The 24,350-nt window shown below is 41.9% G+C and overlaps 2 protein-coding genes across 14 annotated transcripts in view; one reads left to right on the top strand and one right to left on the bottom strand.

Moving 5' to 3' along the window:
* The window catches only part of SCLT1 (sodium channel and clathrin linker 1), a 34,552-nt gene extending 17,927 nt beyond the window's left edge, over window positions 1-16,625 (top strand). The window contains exons 18-21 of one of the 3 annotated variants that reach the window (XM_014266058.3): window positions 490-686; window positions 8,660-8,738; window positions 9,804-9,899; window positions 11,669-16,625. In XM_014266058.3, coding sequence (XP_014121533.2) covers window positions 490-686; window positions 8,660-8,738; window positions 9,804-9,899; window positions 11,669-11,737 — 441 coding nt within the window. In that variant the 3' untranslated portion in view covers window positions 11,738-16,625. Of the gene's footprint in view, window positions 1-489; window positions 687-3,280; window positions 3,361-8,659; window positions 8,739-9,803; window positions 10,759-11,668 lie in introns of those variants that run through there. The other 2 variants (XM_074542003.1, XM_026792511.2) reach the window with 2 other exon arrangements.
* Window positions 13,108-24,350, bottom strand: part of JADE1 (jade family PHD finger 1) — a 46,259-nt gene continuing 35,016 nt past the window's right edge. For all 11 annotated transcript variants that reach the window (XM_074541998.1, XM_074541997.1, XM_074541992.1 and 8 more), the window contains 5 exons: window positions 23,897-24,064; window positions 22,633-22,749; window positions 19,868-20,398; window positions 18,183-18,300; window positions 13,108-17,706 (listed from right to left, as the gene is read on the bottom strand). In XM_074541998.1, the coding sequence (XP_074398099.1) occupies window positions 16,799-17,706; window positions 18,183-18,300; window positions 19,868-20,398; window positions 22,633-22,749; window positions 23,897-24,064 (1,842 nt within the window). In that variant the 3' untranslated portion in view covers window positions 13,108-16,798. The remainder of the gene's footprint in view (window positions 17,707-18,182; window positions 18,301-19,867; window positions 20,399-22,632; window positions 22,750-23,896; window positions 24,065-24,350) is intronic.

Here is a 24,350-nt window from a genome sequence, read left to right on the forward strand (position 1 = left end):
ACAAAGGATGAGAATCTTGTAACAGAGAGGTGGTGGCTGTGAAGCACAGAAAGCATATACTAAATCTTTGTCTGTCTCAGTTTTAATCAGGCAGGCTTCCATTACAGTCACAGATAAGATTCACTGCTTGATTTCATTTCCCTCTGATGTACAAAGGGTTGCAGATGCAGTTATGAAACTCCTAACACATTTAGCTAGATGAAAAAGAACCAACTTGTTTCTGTGGAGGAAACACAAGGGAGAAGAATAAAGATTACTTACAAAAATAAGCATACACAGCTCATTATCCTTTATTGTCAGTTGTCCTATTCGCTTAAATTGGCTTTGGGAACACCTAGCTCTGCGTATATAATTAGAAGTTTAATTATTGCATCTTACACACTTTCAACAAACGTTTATAAATTTAACTCAGGCATTGTAAAACAAATATAAAAAAAAAAGGTGAAGAGTGAGAGATTTGATTGTGCTGGATTTGTGGGGCTTTTTTAGATAAGCACAATGGAGCACGAGCACGCAGTGAAAGAACACGGGTACGAAGCTCGGCTCAGGGAGCTGGAGGACACCAGCCACAAGTCCAGCACTGAGCTCAGGCGTCTCCTGGTAGCTCAGCAGAAAGCAACAAACAGGTGGAAAGAAGAAACAAAGAACCTCACTGAAAGTGCAGAAGCCAGGATCAGCAAGCTGAAGTAAGTGCAGTTTTGTTCTCCTTCTGCAAAGGGTGGGTCAGGTGCTGTTTGGGTGAAAAGCTTGTGGTGAAAAACCATAAAGAGCAAATCATCCAGACTCAAAGACGTGCTTGCATCAAAACAAAGTGATCTAAACTGTGATGCTCACTGAAGTAAAACTTTAATTGTTTCATTATCTTGTAGATATTGTGTAAGGTTTTGTAATGACAAAAAGCAAATGGAATATATTACTTTTCATTTTTCTCTTTCAAGATACAGCACACTCAATTTAGACAATTTTAACTTTAGATTATGAGAACTTCTGTACCTCTTCAGAAAAGCCATAACATCAGTTGTGGAGTGAATCTCCAGACTTCTAAAATAAACTGGACAAAATCCTCTTGGAATGTACATCTAATGTGCTCTTCTGAGCAGTTGCTGTTATAAATGAAGATAAAAATGGGTTGTGTGATTCTCCTAAGAAAAAAATACGGCATAAACTTTGTGCATTTGTATAACTCATACATAATATAATTTGCATAACTTTTCTCTTAATTCATCCATATTTCTAAGCTGATGCTTGTATTTTGCAGTGCAGAATACAAGAATATTTTCAGTTTTGCAAGTGTCCCCTGTGCTTCATTTCTAGGTTCAGGAAATGCTGTCAGTTAGCTCAAGTAGGCTATTAATTTGAGATTAAATTAGCCTGGTGTTTTTATAGAACTGCAGAGAAGTTTATGTCCTCAAGATCTCCTCTTCTTCAAAAGTGCTTAAAACTTGGAGGAGGTTGACACACTGGTCCACAATAACTGCTAAAATAGGAAGCCTTATTTCATTAGTGTAATTTCTTTAAAATTTAAATAGTTAACATTGCATTACCTTTCAGTAGGTTTGAGAAGAAAAATTCAGGTTGTGTATCTCTGTTAACTTGATAAATTTCAAGCAGCCCTTTAATCACTTAAAGAGATTCCCTCATGCGGTTCTTTGCTGAGAGTGATTTTAGAAGTTGCTTTGCTATCATGTTAACATGGAAGCAAAGCTTTTCCCTATTAAAACTGGGAACCTGTGAATTCTACCTTTCCTTTCCTTTGGGGTAGTCTTGGGGTTTTTTCATGTTTTATTATTAATGTAATACTTTACATATTCTCAGCTTCAATCATATTTCCAGTATCCCATGCAATTTCTGTAGTTACAGTTCCTGAAGCATAGCTTGGCTGTCAGAATTCCAGTGGTGTGAGTGGAATTAGAACCCAGCTCTAAATCTACTTTGCCACTACTGTTAACCTGGATATCCATCCACCTTTGCAGTGAAATACATGCTCATCTTCTCCTTCCCTAAGCAGTTACAGGGGGCTTTTTACCTTATCTGTTCAGGTACAGGCTGGCTTTACTTTCCCCTAAAACATCCTGCATTTTGCAAAGGTTATTATTAAACAGTTCTTTAGGAAAGGGAAAAGCCTCATTCAGAAGACAAGAGCATTGAACCTGTTTGTGAGACACTGAAAGTTTTAGTGGTGTAGCTTCACTCTATGTAATTACCTGGCTCTTACTGATACTTTTTTAGCTTCTTTTGTAAATGCAGTAACTGGAGAAGGAAATTATTTTGCAATCTTTCATGCTAAGGTAAATTTCAGCTCTTAAACTTGTAGTTTATTTTCTGTGAATCAAAATACAAAACTTCACAGCTGAGCATCTGGGTTCATCACTACATCCTGGATGTGGTTCAGCAAGTTCCACTTAAAAGGAGAAAACTGCAGACTTCCAAACTAATTAAAGTTATCTGTGATATAGCTGTTTTCCCTCTAAAACCTTTACTGTTCAGTGTTAAAATGTTGTTACAGCAGACCAAAAGATTTAGACCTTATTTATCTGCAGCAAAATGCTGACATAGAAAATACAAGGAAGTCTGCTTTGTGAACCTGGATGAAAAGTGGGTAATAAATCTTGAAAATGTCCCTATTTATGTGACTTCAGTAGGTATTTTGGTGCAAGTCTAAAAGCTAAGTCAGTTACTTTATGATATGGTTTTGTGTGTTATGCCTTTTCATAAGGGACAAACTAGAAATAAAAGTCTTTGTTAGGCATTTGCTCTACCTGGCAAGGAAGCTGGCAACAGAAACAGGAAGGTTGTCATTTATACTGACACCAGGAATTTGGTGTTAAATCCGTGCACTGATGCTCTGATATCATGGTGACAAGTAGCCTGACTGAACCTTATCAGTATTATCTGGAAATTTTAAAGCCAGCTTGTTTTTTCACCCTATATGCATTGCCAGACACTCAGCAATGTAGTGCAGAAGGCAGTTGGTATGAAAATCAGCTCCAGAATTTACATGGTAGTAATTATTCAGCACAAAAGTCCTTGCTTATACTATAAATTTATAATTATCATATTTCTTTTCATCTATCACAATAACATTTTGACTGCAGGTACAGAACAGCAAGTAGCTTCTTACCTGTGCTGGGAACTAAAATCAAGTTGCTGATTATTTAAAAAGCAGAATAATTTTGCAGCAAATGCATTTATCGGGGAAATTTCATTAAGAACACAAAATAAGACTGATACTGGTAATGGATTAATTAATCTATTGTTAATTAAATGCTGTGTTTGAAAGGTCTCTTGAGGCTAATGCAGGAAATGTTCTCACCAAGCCTCGTGGTGGGGTCCAAGGGAACAGAGGATCCCTGTAAATAGGTGAGCAAATGCAGAGGGTGTGTTGGTGACATGTAGCAGAATTCAATTTTTTAACAAAAATACAGTTTTTAACAAGAATCCTTACTCTTGCAGCATGCTAATGTGTTTTATAGCTGAGTGGTTTTTTAGGAAGTTATAAACTTCCTAACCAAGTCCTCTCCATGTGTGTGGGGGAAGCATTTTGGATTGCATTGCACCAGGATTGTGCTGGTAGTGCAGCTCCCACAAACACTGACTCAGTGTCCCATTTGTTGGTATAGGTGTTTCCCATCCCTTTGCCTCAAAGTCAGGGTGGTTTTCCAGTCCTGTCCTCATTGCTTTCATTTCCCATGTGAAGGTGTCTGAAGCATTTTTGGCTTTTTATTAAACTGACCAGCAGCAGCTGCTAACTTTTCCACATTCTGTGCTGCTCATTTGTCATGTCCTGAGGCTGCAGGGTTTTGTTGCTGAGGTGTAATCCATATGCACAAAGGAAGCATTAAATAATTCTAAAGAATGAAGCAGCACCAGTCAATGTTAGGTTTTTGATCTGAAAAAAAAAATTAAGAAGTAAAAGTAAATTTTGCATACTGTAATGGTAGAGCATATTATGTAAACAGCCTAAGAATCTAGTGGATCAGTGAAAAAACTGTAGATAGAAGTGTTGATAAGTAAATTGATCCTTCCAAGCTTCACTGAAAATTATTCTGTGCTTTTCTGGACATTTGGGTCTCATTCAAGTTAAACATGGAACTGTTGCTGATAAAACTGAACTTGGAATTGAGATCCAGGGCTGGAACTGGAGGCAGGGCACTGAATACTTGTAGACTAAATTACATTTACATTTCCTTCATACAAGTGTATTGCAGTCTTCATTTATGAGAAAAGCTTTCTTCCCTCTGAGCATCCTAACCTGCTGCATGCATCTTAAGGAGAATTTCTGGGTAACAGACCTCATCTTCACCTTGCAGAAGGGCAAGGAGCCACTTTTGCTTCACTTTCACTGTCCCAGTCAACCCTGAAGGTGTCTAAGGAGGTCACTGCTCCTTGTGACACAGGTCATCATTCCAGATACAAACTTTTCACTTGGCAGCATGGCCAACAACTCACTGCCAAGTTTATTCCCTTTATTCCCACAGTGTCTGCTCTGGGAGAGTCAGAAACCAAACTGCTCTGACCCCTGATTGCATCCATGGTAAATGTACTTGGAGTGCTAACATGTACTGAAGAGAACTTAGCCAGCAAATGCTTGCAATTGTAAAATAGTAGTAAAATAGTATAAAGTGAGTGATCACTGTAAAAAGTTGTAAAAAAAGTCATGCTTCGTATTCTTTATAGGAATTTAATTGGAAAACAGAAGTATAGAAATTTTATAAAATTGTCAAACTTCTTTCATAACATGAAAAGAGCTTTTAAGTCTTGGTGAATAATTTAAGTATTTTATGTTAATCAGATTAACTGATTCTTTCCCCTGGTCCTGTATATGTGGATTTTTGTCCCTGTAATCCAAATAAGCAAATCAGACTTAGTGTTGAAAAAGCCATTTTGATCTCCAGTGTCACTTCTCCACAAATGGGTGTTGAATTTGATAAAAACTAGAAACAATCCATGTTGCTGTTATTGCTGACCTACAGGGTGCAGAGCTTCCAATTATAAAGCTTTAGGCTCTCAGTTGCAATGTCCCAAAAATTTAAGGTGATCTGCCTTTGACAGCCATGGTAAAAAACTCAATGCCAAGTGCTTTTTACTTCCCTTGTCTTCATTTGAAAGAATTTACCTTTGAAAGAAGTGAGGAAAGCACACACAAGATTTTAAAGGCTCTTGCATTGAGTGAAGCACTATAATCCAGAAGAATGGTTCCACATCTGGCCACATCTGGATGAGACTGCTCTTGTTACTTTACAGCATCTCTGTGAAGCTCTGTAGCTCTTCAGCTGAGAAGAAGAAATGACACAGCACATAGGAAGTGGAATCAGCAATACCAAAGGGATGTTTAGGAAATTTGTAAATTGGAAGGAAAAAAACTCAGTAAGAGCAGAACAGAGGGTAGAGTGGGAAGGGTTGAAAGAGCCAGTTCTGACAGCAGAATTCAGGCAAAACCAGGGTAATTCAGTCTGCCAGCATCTGCTCAAATCAAATGAAGTGACAGACTATGCAAGTTTTAAAAATAAGGGAAGATGATTGATTTGTTCTGTAAAGCCCACCTTTACAGGTCTGTAGATAAATGCACAAATGCAAAAGATGGTTAATCATATCTGCCATCTCATTGGCATATATTTTTTGCAGTATCAGTATTTTTTGTAGCTTTTTATGTCCTTACCCTGAGAATGAGAAGTTGGGGTAAATAGAGAATTTTGCAGGTAAGCAGATAAACCCCTGCCAGACTCTGCAGCAGTGGCCAACACCAAGAGCTTATTTTTGTTGAACATGATTCTGGTTGGAGCAAGAATAAGATTCACATGGATAAACAAAGTTTTCTATTGAATCCAATGAGTGAATCATCCCAGAATGCCCTTCAAGTGGGCTAGATCTGGACAACTGCAGGCAGGGAGAAAGGTCAGTCCTCTAACTTAAAAACCTGACAGGGAATTGACAGTTCTCTCAACTTGCCATGGATATTGCTTTGGCCTGTCAGACACATGGATGACTGCTCAGTTCACCTTGAATAGGGGCAGAAATAGGTGTACACAGGTCTGTTCCTCTAAAAAACAGTGCAGGAAACAATTTATAAACATTGGCTTAAACTATACAGGGTGTAGGTTTGCTTCCATGAAACATTGCATTTGAGGAGCTTTAAAATTTGAACTCTAATTACAGAAGTAATAAAATGCAGTAACAATATACAAGGTGAACAAACAAATTAATAATCTTATTCATCTGCCATTATTGTGTAGTAGCAAGATATAACTTTTTGGGGGGGGATAAAAAAACACTTGTAGCATAAACCCATTAATTTGAGTAACTATACAGAATGGCTTAATTTCCTTAATAGTCACTTGCATGATAATTGTCAGTACTTAACAAAAGGGAATCCTTGCTATATTGTTTTTATATTTAAAGACTTTGCTTAGCTTAAGTCATCTGACTGCAGCTATTTTGGGTGTCTTTGTTCCAGTTTTTGCCTGTGACACATTTCTTTGTCATAGCTGGAGTCCCTGACTCATCAGTAGGCATGTGTGGGGTTTGGAGTTCTCTGTTTTTATCTTTTCTGTGATTGAGAATAGTCTGCCTCTGAGGAATGACCTTTTTTGGTGGCAATATATGAAGTGCTGGCCATGAATGCTTTCTCCTTAGTACAGGGAGTGAATTGCATGGCATCTTGAGATGAGGAAGTTGCCTCTTTTTCTGAAACATTATTCTTGGCTGCACTTGTGCAATATTTGGCAGCCATAGCTCCTTATTTTAAGATGTTCATTAAAGAAAAAAAAATCTTACCAGGATGAGAGACAGCTGCAGGTACTGGCAGGATACAAAATTCATAATTACTAAGAGTAACTGAAGCATATTATAGTATAATTCAACCAAAAAAACAGCTGGCACACGCTATATTTGTCATGAGAGCTTTGCAGAAAGCACTTGCTGCAGCTGGCGGATTTATCACCCGTCTGCTGAAGTGCTGCAAGCTCACCTTTTGTTTCCTACTCACTTAGCAAAGACAATGTGCAGTGGGGGCTGCTGCAATTATCCAGCAGTTGGGGTTATTGCTCAGTGCTAATGCTGAGGTCTCATAAGTTGTGTTTGGGGGAGGGCTAACACTCAGAATGAATCAACTGAGTGGCTCAATAGCCATCATTTCCTGATGCTTACAAGGTTAAACTGTTTCCTTTTAAATACGTGTTCAGTGTGATCTCATTATAAAAATAATTTCTTGATCACAGCTGTGTATGAGCCTGTAAACTCTGTCTATGGTCTGTGCTGCTAAGCATGCTAATTCCACACCTCAGCACAAGCACAGGAGACAGGCTCCTTTCAGTAACTCACAATTTTTAGGACATCTAAAAATTGGTCTCCTATATTGAAAATGCCTCATTTGATGCTTGGTACTAATTACAGAGGACAAATTACAAAAATAGTGTTACATATTAACACCTGACCCTGCAATCTTAATTCGTAGTTTTATATCAAGTGCTCACATGTGATAACAGGTATAACCTATAGGTGTGGTTTTAACTGTTTAACAACCTTGAAATATCTGCCTATGGACTTTAATTTCTAAGTTCAAAGTTGTTGAAGCTTTTGTGATATTTTTTGGGACTGGTGAAAGAGATGGAGATGGTGGGTTGAGAACAGGCGAGTGGAAATTCCTTACCAGCTGTAGTGGTGACCTTATGTTACACATGTATTGCAACCTTGTATTTCAAATGCCATGTATCAGTGCTCAAACTTTTACAAAGTACTAAGTTTAAAAGTCTATAAAAGCAAATCATTGTTGAGAACCAAGTACCATCATTAAAATAGCAGACTTTAAGGTGAAAACCTGAGGTTAAAGTATCTGCTGCCTTGCCTCCATTCCCTCAAAAAGAATAAAGGCTTTAGCTTCCCATGCAGTTTCAGCAACAGGTAGAGCATTTAAGGTGAGGTGGTAGAGACTGGTCAGAGGTTAGAGCAGCTCACCTAGGTTTGCATCTTTCCCTGGCCAAAATTACTGGAGTTGTGTCTTTAGTCATCCTTCTTCTTGTCCTCATAGAAGGCAAGAACTGTTTCCTTTAGCCACAAGCTCAGAGATTGTCTGTCACAACCCAGATGTTTTCTGTCTTCAATACTGTGTAAATTGAAGATCACTAAAATTCATTCAGTATAAAAGTAAAAAGACTGCTTTGAAGTAGGTGGTATTTTCCTTTTCCTCACTAAGTGTCGCATTGTTGTCTGTCTCAAAAGTATAGAATGATTTATTTTTAGGTACTTCAAAGCACCTTTAAAAATGCCTACATTGAGGTCTGGTTATGGAACACTAATTAGAATGTTAATCTCAATATTGAACTTACTGTGCAAAATGCAGCTTATATTTATTACATACTAGATAGCATGCCTCCAAAATAAGATTCAATAAACAGGGGGAAAAAACCCTGTAAAATGTCAAGTGCTCTTGACAAAGTCTTGCTGATTCCAACAAATGCATCTTGTTCCTCTGCCATTACACTTTTGAATGCACAGCATGAAGAAGTGCTGTGTGCTGCTTTTGAAATGGGTGGTTCAAGAGTAAGCCTGCAATTAAAACCCACCACAAGCCTCCACAATTCAGGGAACTATCTATGAAATGACATTCCAATAACTGAAGTACCCCTGTTTGCCAATCAGCATCTTTTCTTGTGATTCCCAGAAGTGAGCTGCGTCAACAAAAACTCCGTAGCCAGGAGCTCATTTCCCAGCTGGAAATAGCAAATGAGAAGGTAACTGAGGTAAGATAATGACTGATGTGACAGCTGCTTTCAGTGTGCATACACTTAAGATCTTAGCAGAAACCTATTTAGGTGAGTTATGTTGATGGCTTAGAGAAAATTAAGGATTTTTGACAGGGGTAGTCAGTAACAGTTGGGAAGCCTCACTGTTTTCTTGCTGACTGACGTGTTCCAATGGCAGGAGGACAAATGAACTTTACTCTCAAATTACAGAAGTGAAACAGGAAATCATCTTTCTGTCTAAGTGACTAATCTAGCAATTCTGGACAAATTTCAGGAAATGTTTCTGGACTTAACTTCTGCCTGTGAATCCCAGGCACACTGGGATTATGGATAATGTGGCACATTCAGACACCAAGTTCTCCACATGCTGTGTGCATGCAGAATTTACATTCTGTGTCCATATATGAATATAGCTAAAAGCATTATCCATTAAAGATGAAGGGCAGGGTTGTTTTGGAATGTGCATTGTTCAATAATTAATGGACACTTTAGGAAAGGACTTTCCTGTCAGCCTTATAAATCTGGGATAACATCCAGTTCTATCCAGGATAAGTCCTTCTCTCGTTTTTTTTTTGTAGTGCTGTGTTATTTAGAGGACAAAAACGATATGAGAAGTGAGTAAAGGCTGTTAGAAAGGCTTTTTACTGACCCTTTGAAGGGAAGAGAGGAGATCTGTAGCAGGTTTATCATTCCATTTGTATTATCTACTGTATCCCTCTTTCTTCTGAGCTAAATAGCTAAAGCATTTACTTTGTAAAGTTGCATGGATTAAATAGCCTGAATTAAAATGTTAGCCTTAATCCTTCTTGCTTCAAGGTGGTGAAATGAGTAAAAGTTCCCCTGCAGATTGATTGATTGGAAAAGTCAGATGATGTCACATTTGAGCTGGAAATTCTCTATAATGTGTCAGCAGTTTGTCCTCAGGCTTTTATTGTAAGGAAAAAACAGTTCCACTTCTGACATTCCTCTTGTGCTAAGCTTTTTTTTGCTACTTTATCCAGTGAATGAGTGGCTTCAGTGAAAAAGAACTTGGCAGTGTGATGAGAGATTGTGTTTCCACAGGATGAGACCGTGATGATGGAGTACCGGGAATACATCGACAGGCTGCAGAGGCGGCTGAGCCAGGCAGAACAGAGAGCAGCCACAGCATCTCAGCAGGTACCCAGCTCACAAAAAGTCTTATCCAGGCACTTGGAATGTGCAAAAGTACTCACTGGGCATCATTCCTGAGGCAGAGGTGATCACTCATGAGCATTAGTACCAACACGATTTTAACAAGCTTGGATTTTGGACATGTCACCTTCTATTTGACAGCTTAGGTTTGTTTGTGGAATTTGATATGAATGAAACCTTCAAGGTTCAAAATGTGTGAAGGAAGGTGTACATGGCAAGTTAGCAAAGACAAAAAAAACTTTAAATAACTGTAGCTCCTGTTTGCTGGAGTGCACCCACAGCAGTTACCACTGGCTGAATGCAACAGCTGCAGCAGCTCTTGCAGTGGTAAAAATCGTGCAGACAGAGTAGGAAATGCTTGTTTCTTTCCAGGCCATTGGAGAGGTAAAGGAGAGAGAGTGGATCCCTCTTGGTATTCAGTTTTTCCATAGTGTTTCAGCTGTACAACTTGAAGCAAATCCCACAGGGGTTTATACACTCAGCTCAGTTTTTGTGCCAAGGAAGTTCATTACTCAAGTTGGCCTCCTATTAAATAAAGATGGTCTTTCTGCCTCCTGCTTTTTTTTTTTTTTTTACAGTGATTTAGGAAAACCATTTGCAAATTACAGCTTGTTAATGTGGGTGACCCCATGTGAGCTGCAGAGAGATGTTTGGCTGACCTAAATTGCTCAGTTAGGACAAATGGCATTTTTTTTCTCAACAGCAGTGAATAAATGGGCATAGCTGCCAAGCTGTCATAACATAAGCTGTAGTTCCTGGCTCTAAATGCTCTCTGTCATGACAAGGTCTATTCAGCTGCTAAAGATTTGCTCTGAAAGATGAATTTTTATCTTTTTTAACCTCCTGTTTGTTATGTGGGTCTGTTTAGCTCTAATGCTTCTAAGATGCTGTCCTCCCATAAAACCCCAAACATCCTTATGTCACATTTCAAGGGAATAAACTCCTGGCCTTGGTGCCCACAGAGGAAGAGGTCTTGCTGTTCCTGGAAACATTGGTAATTAGCTGTTCCTCACCAGGTTTCTCTCAAGGATAACAAAGAGATTTGATGCTGTGCAGCCCAAATGCTGTTGCCAGACTTCAGAACTGCTGTGCCAAGCCCCTTCCTTTTTCTCTCCACCCCAAATAAACACATACTGGCACTGTCCCTGCTCGAGATCTCCAGCAGTGCTGCAAGAATGTCCCCTCTTCTGAATCTGGGTATTGATTCTCTCCTAGGCCCCAGAGGGCTGAATGTTCACATGTGAATTCCATCAGAGCAATGATTCTCTCTATTCCTAACCTGCAGGCTGAGGGCTGCTTTCTGCATTGTGTGTTTTCATTACATTATCCACCTTCACTGTAAAATTGTATCAGATCTAGAGCTGGACTAGGAGGGAGCCTAGAAATTACACTTTTACTGTGGTCAGTTCACTGACTGTAAATCTTAGCTTATTCTGAAGTAATAGTGACTCAGTAAGAAACATAAAACATACAAGACAATGTCTGCACAAATTTAAAACACCTATCCTGTAGGTGTCTTTTAAAGTGAGTTCCTGCTACCTATCATCTTGTATTCTCTGGGGTCTGAAATAAGACAAAAGCAGCAGTCATCTACAGAGTACATTGTAAATTCTGCTGTTTATCCCCAATTCACACTGCCTGGGCTTGTTCCCCCTCCTTCATGACACATTCAGTATGGAAGTTCTACTGTTACTGTTACTTTGATCTCACAAAGAATTATTATGAAGCTATCACCAGCTTCTATTTCATTACAGCTCAGCTTGATAACTACACAGAATAAAAAAGCTGCTTCCCTGAAGGATCTGGATCTGGAAACTATTTAAACACATGTTTTTATCATGCCTTTATCAACTCCCACTCATGTTGGGAGTTAGGAGGGTTGCTGGAGGAACTTCATATTGGAGCACTACAGTCAAAAGCACAGCAAGGCTTGTAAAACTTAAATTCTGGTAAGAAAAGGAGTGGATGAAGATCTTGCACAATAAAGATTGGAAGAAGTCTGCAAAATGTTGTCATTCAAGTCCTTTAATGTAGCAAATGAAAAAATCTGGCACAGTGCTGTGGCACATTCAGGGTTTTTAGGTCTAAAATCCAGCAGCTCCAACTGTGATGAGATTGTGTACAGGGAGTACATAACACTTCTGTTGAAATTCATCTTGGCTTTGCTCATGTGCAGTCAGTATCTTTTTAATTGTTCTGTATAGTGCAGGTAACTTGGGAACAATTTGAAGATCCTTTGTGAATTATAATTAGACTCATTACAGCATGAGTGCCAGAGTTGCTCTTTGGTTGGTCAGTGTTTGAGCTGCACGATGCCTCTGTTGCCTTCCAGTGTAAAGAATTCAGTTTGGTTTGGTGGCCCTAAGGTGCAGGTGATAATGAAAATGCTGCTGTGGCTACTCAGCTCATTCCTAAGCTCTGTCATCTTCCTGCAGTTGTGCTTTTTCTTCTTAATGTACTATTAATTTCATAATTCTTTTACAATTCCTTGCTTTTCTGTTGGTCTGCTTACTTGGTTTCGACGTATCTGGGAAATTCCATTCTCTTACTTCAATTAGGACCAGGGTGAAGTCACCCAACCCTTATGCCTTTTGAAATAGTGGGTTTCAGCTGTACAGATGCCAAGATGTGGGAATCCTCTTGTACATAGGGATTTTTGATAGTTGAGACAGGTCATAGCTATCATTATACAATTACAGCCAAAGTCCATTTTCTCCTTTAGCATATAGTACAAGCATTTGATAGGTGTTGCACTGATTTTGAAGTGCTCACATCTTGGCTTTGACTGACATAATTGCTTGTCCTTCCACTTCAATGTGAAGAGTGCAGTTCTGGTTTCTAACCCCTCATTCAGCTGCTGGGTAGTACTTGATGGAAATGTCTCATCTGTGTCCATGGCAGTGGACCTTCACCATGTTTGCATTTCAGAGGACAGAGCTGGGCTGATCTCCCCTGTGGAAACAAGACTTTGTGCTGCCTCCTGAAATCTTGGCTGTTCAGGTAGAGCCTGCAAGATGGATCCACCCTCAGAAACAATTCCTGCTTGCTGCAGGGAATGCCACTAGTTCCTAGAGTGGTTGCTCTTTCTTCTTGATAGATGCCTGTATCCACTGCAATCTCTAAATCTCAATTTTGGTTAAAAGATGTGGAAGATTCTCCAAAACAACACGGATACATTTTTCAGAAGCTCCAAGTGTGTTTGGGTGAGGTTTTCATCAATCAGCAGAGCGATACAGAGGCAGACAAGTGGCAGGCACCTTGTTTCCATTTGCATAATGCACAGCTGAGATGATGACAGGCCACCTGGAATATGTTGTGTGAGCCATTAATCCCCTTCACTGCTCAAAGGCAGGCTCTGGCTGTGAAGTGAAACCTGGCTGGAAGGGGCAGGCACTCCTCAGGATTTGGGTATTTGTTCCTGGAGGCCCAGAAGGGCACCTGCAGGCTTCCCTGTTAATTATGGGAATATTCATTTCACCTGGGGGTGCAGCTCCTGCCTGGTGGCTGTTTGCCAGAACAGGAACTGCAGGGGTGACACAAGGCCAGGGGCAGCAGAGCAATTCCAGCAGGTGACACAGGAAAGGAAAAGATTTCTGTCCTGGTCACAGAGAGGAATGTGGTGACATGGAGCTGATCATACACCCAACACCTCCTTTATTTCCCTGAGGTGGCTAGAGGAGGCTGCTCCCAAATTGGGAGATCTGTTTTTTTCAAGATGGATTGCTCAGGGTGTCCTTTCACAGCCTTTTCTTGCTCAGCACCAAGTCCATTCCATGTTTCTGCACCTGGAATTTAAAGGAATCCTCATCTGGAAATCCTGCTGTACAAGAAAATGTTCCCTCAGTAATGCGTGACCCCAGCCAGTTCAGAGTGTGAATGAACTTTCAGCCTGATTATCCCAAAGATCCATGGCTTCAAAGCTCAGGTTCCTTTTCCACTGGAACACATATGGAGATCATGGACTGTGCAAGGACATCCTCTGTCTACAAATGTAAATGATTTGAGGGAAGCAGCATCTCTTTGAGGATACCAATGGGAAAAACACTCAGTGTGCTGCTGATGGGATAAGCACAACTGTCAGTAACAAAAAAACCTTAAAAACCTTAAAAATTTACAAAATTTTGCAGCTGCAATGTGCATGGTGATACCTGTATTAATCCATGAAAGCTGTTCAGACCATTGCGGTGAATTGTTTTTGTAAGAACCCAAATACAAATACAGGGAGGTCTAAACCACTGCTGCCAAGGATACTGCAAAAATGTACAGCATTTATTCACATACAGACAAAAGGCACAATTCTACTGAATATTTTAACAAAAAATACAGCTGTTTCAACTAGGTCTTTAGAAATACTTCAAAAAAAGGGAGAAAATAAATACAGGATTGGGCCATGTAATATAAAATAGTCATCTCTACATATATTTTTTTATTTCTGTTTCTCTTCATGCACCTTTTTTTTTTAATTAATTTCAGCTGAATGGACACCAAAGCTAGGCACATAGTGAAAAATCTGTACAAGTTTTACAAATGTCATCACAATTGTCTCAAACTTCTGAAATCAAGATTTGTACACAACATGAACCCTTCATTTAGATCTGTGTGAGTTTATAACCTAACAAATGGCATTCCAGGCAACTCTACAGACGTTCAGCTAGCCTACGGTTGGACAGAACACACGGATCATATCAAAGATCTCTTGGTCAGTCAGCACAAGGAAAGGTCACACTTGGAAACAGAAATCCAGCAAATCCCAGTAAAACACAAGGGTGGGTTTGTCACTGCAGTACCTGCAGCACCTCCTGCTGAGGGCCAAGCACAGGGACAGAAGGAACCTACAGAGCTGCTCGTAGCACAGCCTTTTTGGTTTGGGGGCAGCTCCACTGGAAAGCTCCCAAAGCTTCCTGCCCACAGCAGCTAAGGCATTCACTCTGCACAACACAAGTATCATCATATAGTGCAAATTAACAAGGTACCTCTGTCCAAGGGGGTGAGGTTAAAGGTTTACTCAGAATCCAAATTTAGGCTATTCCATCTATGGCTTGACAATTCCTGTGTGGTCATGAGCGTCTTTCTTACAGAAAATACCAGTGCCTGTCTGGAGAATGTTGCTGCATGTTGAGTAGAACTTACTGGCTTTTACCTTTTCTCTGTCTGCTGTTTATACTTTGAAGACATGCCAAGAGTGGCTATGTAACCTCAGTCACCAGTGCCCTGCCTGACTTTCACCTCTGTAAATCATGTCTTTATTCTTGAGACTTCTTGGGACCAGCAACAGGATTTTGAAAGTGTATTATCTTACATAAAATTTGCCTTCCTCAAAAGGTTAAGACTTCAGAGTTTTAAAAGAGGGATGCATTCTGGTGAAATATTTAATTGATAACATTAACTTGCATAGCAAGATAGGGTGTTAAGCCTTTTTTACTTTCTGATTGAATCCTCAGTCCTATGGCAGAGGAATTCTGTGTTGTCAGTGCTCCCTCCTGGGGAGGCAAGGGTCAGGCATTCCATGGTGAGTGGATGCCATAACAGCAGACTGGGAGTGGGAAAGGGGAGGAGAAGGAGATTCTTTATGCCTGTCTTTAACACATTGCTGCTGCTGCTTTTTCACCAGTACATACCTCTCCTACATCTATGAAAAATTCCAGAATGGACAGGCTCTTAATGCTCCACTGCAGTGTGTGCACTCAGTACAAAAACAACAGTATCCTCACAACCTGTTCATGTTATTGCTCACAGCTTACTCATTATTGCCACTTGCAATTATTAAAAAAGTACACAGTCAGAATACAAGTTCCCTTTTCCATCAAATCTAATCCATCATAGAATGAAATAGTTTTTTCTTTGCTTGACTGTAAAGAGCTAATCACAATGTATTGCCTTTGAGTTTTATTCTATTTAAAAATATATATTTGTGTCCATTTAAAGCAACCTTTTAGTGTCATAAGCCTGACTCTCCCAGTACATATCATTAGTGCATCTGTGGTGGCCTTTGGGAAATCCTCCTGCCTAGTGCCATAGAAAACTTCTGTCAGGAATTGTCATCACACTCCCGAAGGCAGGTGCCTGACCATGGGTGACAGGTTATTCCATGGAGTGCTGGAACCCCCAAACCTGCCCCTTGCTCAGAACTGAGCCATTTGGGAACATCCTTTGTGTCAGTCCCCATCTCTCAAGCCCTGCCCTGTCCCTTCCTCCTCCTCTTCCTCCTCCAGTGCAACAACTGGCTGTGCCTGGCCATCATTGACATGTAAACTCTGGAGCACAGGGAGGGGTTTGCTCCAACTGAACACAACAGAACACATTCTGCAAAGAGAGGAGAGAGAGCAGCCCCTGCCCAGGGATGGGGAGCATTTGTCATGGGACTTACCAGTGCAGTGCAGGATGGTCTAACAACCATCTTCCATTCAATACACACGAGTTAAATTAAGAGCTTGTGCTTTTCCAGAAGTCAGGGGGAGGGAGTAAAATTTTCAGTGCCTTTTAGCTAGAAGGGATGAATGCAGCCTCCTGCCCTCCCCCAGCCCCTTGTAAAAGATTTTTGTGAGTTGTGTGCATCCCAACTCCTGTTTTAGTAGCAATGTCACTCTTCTGCTTACTCAAGAAAGTTGCAAATAAGGGAGATTCACCCTTCTCACAGAAATGGGAAGGGTGAGGGGGTGTGGATGGGGCAGAGAGAGGAAAAAAAAAACAAAACAAAAAAACAAAACAAAATCAAAGAGCTTAAAACAGCTTTAAGTGCATGTAAACATACTTATACAACTCAGGAAAAATGGGCTTCCATTCTGTCAGTCTGTAGCTCTAAGAATGCTCCTCTCTCCCCCCGATGGGTAAGGTGGAGTTGGCTTGCAGGCAGTGTGACTCTGGTGACCCCACCCTGTGTGCAGTCAGGTGGCCAGGATGCTCCTGCGAATGATGTCCGTCCTCCTGCCCATGCTGCTGCCGGGGCTGAGCCTCTGCTGCCTGCACTTCTTCTCAGCCACTTCGGGCTCCGAGTCGCTCATTTCGGCGTCGGGGACGTAGCCATCGTTCTCGCTGTCAGGCTTTAACTTGCTCTTTGTCCTCTCCTTGGCTGCAACTCTGCCCACGCTGCCCAGGTAGGGGTAGCCCGAGTTCTGACGGCAGGCCTCCTCCAGGCCCTCCCCCTGCTGCTGCCTCTCCCCCTTCTTTGGAATTCGGAATCCGCCCCAGTTTTTCCCCGGGCTCGTGGGCGTGGTAGGCACTTTAACTACTGTCTGATTGGAGTTCACTTTGACCAGACCCCCGTTACATTTAGGCACTATATCCCTCCGAGTGCCAGGCGCCGCTGACCTCCCACCCGAGTGGTTGACAGCCCTTTTGTTTTCCAGTTGCCTCTGAGAGAGTTCCGTGGGTCTCAGGGGTTTGTGGTTGTGTTTAGGAGTCTTTTCCTTCAGCTCTGCCTTGGCCCCCTCGCACTGTGGGCGGTTGTCCCTTCTCTTCCTGTGCTCCGCTAGAACCACGCCGTTCTTCTGCTGTGCTGACCCAACCCGCGCCTCGGCCAAGGGCTTGTCAAAACTGAAAAAGCTGCCTGGAGCTGCACCTCCTTCCCTAGGGCTGGGCTGTGCCAGCAGGGACTTGCTGTCATTCCCAGACCTGTCTCTTACCCTGTCCCTCTTGTGGGGTTTCTTCAAGGAGCGGGCCAGAGAAGTGCCCATCTGCTTCCTGAAGAACGCAGAATGCCACTTCAGGTCCTCGATCTTGGGCGCGTCGGGGCCCAGCGACGGGCTGTTGAACAGCACCGTGCTTTCCATGGAGGAGAAGGAGGAAGGCACACCTGCATGGAAACAAAATAAGTTCAAGTCAAGCAATCCCACAGCTCTGGAGATAAACACCAGTTTGCAGTGTACCTGTGTTAACTCTGCTCCTCATGCCTGACGTGTTCACATCAGAAATGGGTATTTGGCTGCCTGTCCTGTACTTTTAGGTCACAGCTCTGTGGCTATGTCATGGTTTTATCTTCCTGTACCTGCTCCTAATTACACTTGTAGCAAACATAAGTCCTAACACTCCTCTGTCCTCAGAGACAGAGGCAAAAAGCAACCAGCAAGTGGATCTGCCTGATGCTATCTCAAATATGGTTTATTAGTTACTCAATAGTTCAAGGATAATCTGGCCACTGCAGGAATTTTGAAGGTATTCATCTTTCTGGGGAATGAAATGAGAACAAATGGGGCCCTGCTTGTCCTTCACAGCCTGTAAGCAAACCTTGTCCCTGTGCTCTGACACAAGGAAGGGAACACTGAGGCATACCTGAAACTCTTTCTTGTTCCAACTGCTTTGTGTAGCTGTTGAATATCTGTTCCTGAACTTTGCAAACAGATCTCTTGATTTTTTCTCTCCGTGTCACCATGTAAGTGAGGTTACGCACCTGGAAGACAGCAAGGGCGTGGGTTTTACAGGAATTGTATTCCCAGGATATTGCCCTACCTCTGTTTTGAATTAATTCAGCTGGAGTACTACACACCTTTTAAATAAATGGTGTACAATTAAAATTTAAACCATTTGAATTTAAACAATTTAAATTTAACTGCCTTCAACACAATTCTTAGAGAATGAGTCTGTTTAACTGACAAATTATCTGTTGAACTGACAGGCAATTTAATTGACAGATTATCCCATAAGATTTGGAGAACCACAGCACAGAAGAAACTTCTACAAACACCTGAGTCACACACACATAAAAACTAGGGAAATGTTGGAAATCCTAGAATGTACTCAGTATACTTCCCAGGTGAGGGAATGACTGAGAAGCACAGGTGGATGATTCTAAGGCTCCTCTCTCAGTGGTGCAAGGTGGTGCCCTATGAATTACAACCCTGTGGCCTGATCTGGAGAAATGTAACAAGTGTGTTTGTTTTTGTAAAGATCCCTTTTTTAAAATCCAAATTATCTTGAACAATCAGTGGGAACAGAGTAATAAAACATTAAAATATTACTAAAATCATATATCCTGTTTTAACACCACATTTTGAAATTAAAGGATTCACACACAATAATTTAAAATCCAGAGAACATAGTTACAAACTCTAATTATTTAGCTGATCAAAGAGAAGAAGACAAGAAAGCCTGAGCACAGGGAGCAGGAACAAAAGATCCCAGATAACAGCTAGGGTCTGGGCCATCTGAACAGCTACAGAAGGTCCTTGGGCCGGAGTTGAAACTAGGAGAAAAATCAAAAACTGCAGCAATTCATTGTAAGAGTAATTAGGCATCAAGATCCCTTACAAAGGATGCAGTGCATCCATGAGAACCTGCTGTCCTGATTTAAAGATTAGACAGTATTATGAAAGAGAGGCTCTGGTTCACCTACAGGTTACTGAGGTAGGACCTCCTGAGCCAGCTTTAGTCCATGGCCCACATGAGCCACGTGCTGCAGGGACGTGAAAAACTAATTTCAGTGTTCTTTCTGGCTCTAAGAGCTCTTAAATTACCCCAAAAAGAAAGGAATCCAGGATCAGATGTACTTTTTGAAACACCAAACTGATCTTATTGAACTGTTCTTCAAACATTCAAGACCTAAATAAATCAAACATCAGTTACCTCCCACACCTACACTGATCATCCTACTCTGGTATGCCAAAGAAAAACAGATCTGCTGCAAAACAAGGTAAGTTTCATCATCCTTTTCACTGGGTGAAAGGAGCATGGAAAGCCCTTAAAGGCTGAAAAGGCTTCAGCTGGGGGTGCAGTACAGTCAGAGTTAATCAGTAAAAAGGCACGAGCAAAAACACGACAGTGCAGTTGCAGGTGATTGAACGCTACACGCCAAGACCCGCTGGCCCCGTGACTGACCTCTGTGTGCAAAGGGCAATTGCTGTGCTCTGGAGAAATTTAGTGTGAATGGCCTTGCCTGACAGCACAGCTCTGAGCTGAGCTGCACTCAGGCTGGGCACAGTGTGGGAACTCAGCTAACTGTGGCCAGCGCCGGGGCTTACCCGCTCCAGGTCCTGCCGGAGGTGTGTGAAGAGCTGCAGCCTCCTGAACAGAACATCCTGCTCCCGCTTAGCCAGATTGTCCTCCTCATCCTTCTTTGGGGTAATCAAAGGCTTATTGAAATTGGATTTCCTCTTCAGTTTCCAGTACTGGTAAAGGAATTCCACGGGCTCCTCAGGCAGCCGCAGCACTTTGGCCACTTCCAAAGACTCGACGAAAGTGTAGAACTCGTCCTCCAGCTGCTGGAGCTTCTGCTTGCGGAGGCTGACCCTGTGGGCCTCCTCCTGGTTTTGATCCATGCTGTGGAAAGGGTCCATGTGGGCAGGAAGGGAGGTGTCCTGAATGCCATTCCTGTTCTCCTGAGCTGGGCTTTCACTCAAAGTCTCAGCGTCCCCTTTCTTGGTGGAGCTGTGCTTGGGACAGTAGGACTTGAACTTCACCTCGTCGTTCTCTGCCAGGATGGTCTTCATCTCCAAGCCGCGGTCGAAGGCGCACGTGACGTGAAAGGCTGTTCTGCAGTTCTTCACTGAACACTAGAGGAAACAATGAATTACAATTAACCAAATAAATATAAAAGTTAAGAAGCTGCACTGCCTAGAACGGTTGGAGAAGTTGGGGCTGCTTTGGAAGAACCTTGTCACCACACCCTGCTTCTGGCCGCATGCACTTCCTTGCTCCCTTTAATTGGGGTTATGACTTAGTGCCTTCAGGCCAGCCAAGGATCGAGTGGCCCAGAGGGACAGGAGTGTTTAACCCCCCTCCAGCCCCACCACGCCATTCCATGCACAAAAAGCCACAAGAGGAACATTCCCAGTGACACCAGAGCCACTTGTGCACAGCACACCGTTACCAAAGTACAGTGTTCCCCTTTGGAATGTGTCAGCACCAGGGGGAAGAAAAAACATTGTGGTGGCTCCAGGCCAGTCTGAGAGTTTTAATTAAAAGTCTTTCCCAGCACCTGGATCCATGCTATCCAAAAGGCCTCAACCAAAGGGAATTTTTTCCCCATTATCCCAATTTTATAATGTTGAATATTAAATCACTGTCAACCATTACTTCATTTCACAGCCTTCACTTCACCTTGGAGAGGAGGAGAACAGGAAATTCAAATGTTGTCATTTTTCTTCCTACTCAGTGAATTCAGCCATCATAGAGTGATGGGCACTAGTTCAGCTGATTTAGCACTTCATTTCCATTACATCTAATTTCCTTTTGCAAAATTCTATCATACATACCACCAGCCATCAGCTGAAAGGTTTAAATACATATAAATATGTATGTATACACAAACACACATACATATGTGTTTGGAGCCACTCACACCTCTGGTGAACAGGATTTGAAGTGGAAATGAGCATTAGTGTTCCTAACTAGGAAACAAAACTATGTTTAACCCAAGCCACCGACCCTGAAAGAGCAACACCGTGCACTGGGATGTTTGCACAGTGCTTTGTAAAGAAGCCAAATCTCTCTCCCCTCTGGGTTTTCCTGCTCAGGTTGACTCAGCAGCCAGATGGCTTATAAAGGTATGGCAGGGTTTAAACTGCACAGGTTTCAAATGAGCAGTCTTTAATAAAAGCAACATATAAAAGGAATTTAAAAATACCAAAGCATCTTTTGCCCTTTCCTCTCCTACTAACACAGGCCAGGAGCATCCCAGCTGGAACACTGGGCAGTAGAGAGAAGTGCTTTAGCCATAATTAGCTCTTGCTGCAGCTCATGTTTTGCTGGGAGAAGAGAGGAAAGCCTGTCTCACTGGGAGGAAACCTGCTGAACCTGGGGGAATAAGCAATCCTGCTTTTCCCAGCTTACAGCAGCTGCTCCCTGACCAGCCTGACACACACTTCCAGCTGCCACTTTTCCTAATTGTTGTGCACATCTCAGAAGGTGGCCCGGAGAACAGACAAAAACAGCTTCAGCTACCTAACAGCAGCCAAGAGGAAGGGGATGGCTCTGCAAGGAGGGATTGTGGTTGCAAATTTATATGCTGTGGACAGATTTATTTTCTCTAGTTAACACTTTCTATTTCATACATTCCTCACATGGAAGTGGCCTGTGACAGGTTTCACTGGACCTGCTGCTGTGTTGCTGATTTACAGCTCTTCCTGGCAGCCTCAATCAAATGATGTGGGGCAGAGGAGAAAAGGGAAATGGGGATAAACTCACTTCAAACAGTGTAGGACTTGAGCCATTTTTGTGTCCTAATGCTGGTCTGACCACCAGGCTAGCCCCAGAAGCAAAAGCTCTACTTCAGCCTCCTTATGAGACTGTAGTACCATCCCTCTCTGTCTCTGGGAGCTTCCTGAGGATTGTTCTGCTGCTGGAAGTGCTCTGAGGATGAGGAGCATCACCACAATGCTGAGCTACCTTTTACTGTCTTTTCCTACACAAGCACAACACTGCCCCAAATGGGTCGCCTGTCCTTACACTCCCTCATCATTTATTCTCAAGTAAAGGAGATCAACATCTTGTCTGCTGTCCCAGTGTCTCCTCTTTCAAAAATCTCAGGTTTGGTAATATGTTTTCTCAGTCTTTATAGATTTTTAAATTTTTCTTAAAAGGATTATTGAATGGTTTTCCACTGTAAAGGGTCTACAGGTGCCTTACAGCTAACAACCCAAAATAACTATGCACAAGAAACACTGCCCAGTGTAAAATGCTCTGGTGCAGATCAGGTCAGTGAAGTCCACAGTAACAATGAGAAAACACATTTCCTATCTACTAAAACCTGACAAAACACATGTGGATATTTATGTGGTTAAATTACCTGTATAGAAGCTCCAACTTTTTCATTACAAAGGCTGCACACCAGTGCCCACCTACTGCTGGGAATGTGGGAAACTTTTGTGATGGGTTCCATTTTTTCAGGGCTTCCGATGCTCACCTAAGAGAAAAATGGTCAAAAAATTGGAGTGACTATGACACTGTTAACTAAATAAACAATTTTATTAGAGAAGTCATATTCCTTGTCTGTATATACAACTTAGTGTGTCCCAAATTCCTCATTGAATCAGGATCTAAAACTCTTTAAAAAAAAAAAAAAAACAGTTTCTCACTTTATGAACAAACCAACCAGTTTCAAGGTGAAGCCCACCAATTTAAGATTATCATACAGGATGAACACTTTGAATCTGACAGAATTCCTGTGGGTTCTCATAGTCAAACTTTCCTGATTCACCTTTAATGTTCTGTTTACAAAGTGAAATGGTATCTGGTGTCCTTGTTAAATGAGCTTTGCCAGCAGCAAAGGCCTCGTTTTCCAAGGCCTAATTCTGATTGACAGAGGGGATTTAATCAGTTTCTTTACAGGTGAAGCATCATCCCCTGCCAGACTTTTTACCTAACCACGAAACTTTTATGCTCATTTTGAAGTTGAATAATGCTTTAAGGAAGCATTATTGTTTTTTTCCTCTCCCAGAATCCCAGGAACAGCACCTGTGGAGTCTCTGCTTCTTTTTTTACCAGGATCAGGATTAAATGAGCAAGACAGTATTTCCTTTTTGGACTCAGAGGTTTACTAGTTTTTATCTATATTACAGTCTCACAAACTGTGAGTTCTACAGCACTTCACTCTAACAAACTAAAAAACGCAGCTGTATCTCTCTCTCTCTCTACAAAGCCTTTAAGGATAAACTGTCCAATTAAGAAATGACACCTAAATTATTTTAACTTTTAACCTAAAAACTAATCACTCGAAGTCCGCAATGCGGACTTTTCTGTCCAATTACACAAAACCACCCAAAGCCATGAAGAAGAAGGTGAAGAAGAAGGTGAAGAAGAAGGACCAAACCTCCATCTTGCTTTATATATATTACTATATTCTAAAACTTTAAACTCTTAAGTTTTCCACCCTGTGACATTAAACACTTCTATTCAAACTACACGCCCGTAATCCCAGTTCTACAACTTTTACAATTCAATTTTGGAAACTTCGCCACGGCCTCAGGTGAAAAGCAGTTTTCTCTTGGGGTTCAGCACAGAAAGTCTGCAATTCTCAGCGTTCAGGGTTCCAAGAAGCAAGCAGCACCCACCTCTGGGATCCAGAGAGCACAGCTGACGTGCACCCACTTGGTGCCACTGCGGGTGGGCTTCATGGCGCCGCCCTTCTTGGGGCACAGCAGGCACTTGGGCCGCACGCCCAGCGCGCAGGTGCGGCACAGCCAGCTGCCCTCGGGCACCTTCAGGATCCCGTAGCACGCCTGTGGGGCAAGGAGAGCACAGCAAACACCTCAGTGATGCTTTCACACAGCCTCGCACGTCTCTCTGAGTTATTTTTACTCACAGGGAAAAGTGCAGCATGGTAAATAATTAAGGGCAGGTTTTTCAAAAGGTCGCGTCCTTATGGAGCCCTCTATCCCAATTACCATCGGCTTTAACGCACTTCAGTTTCAGGTTTGGTGTGGTCCGAGAAACCCTACAGGTCTGAAAAACCAACTTTGCTCAGTGTATCTTGTGGGACAGTCACTTGTACACAGGCCTAGTCCT

Source organism: Zonotrichia albicollis, chromosome 5, assembly GCF_047830755.1.
Source record: "Zonotrichia albicollis isolate bZonAlb1 chromosome 5, bZonAlb1.hap1, whole genome shotgun sequence".
In the NCBI taxonomy this organism is placed as follows: domain Eukaryota; kingdom Metazoa; phylum Chordata; class Aves; order Passeriformes; family Passerellidae; genus Zonotrichia; species Zonotrichia albicollis.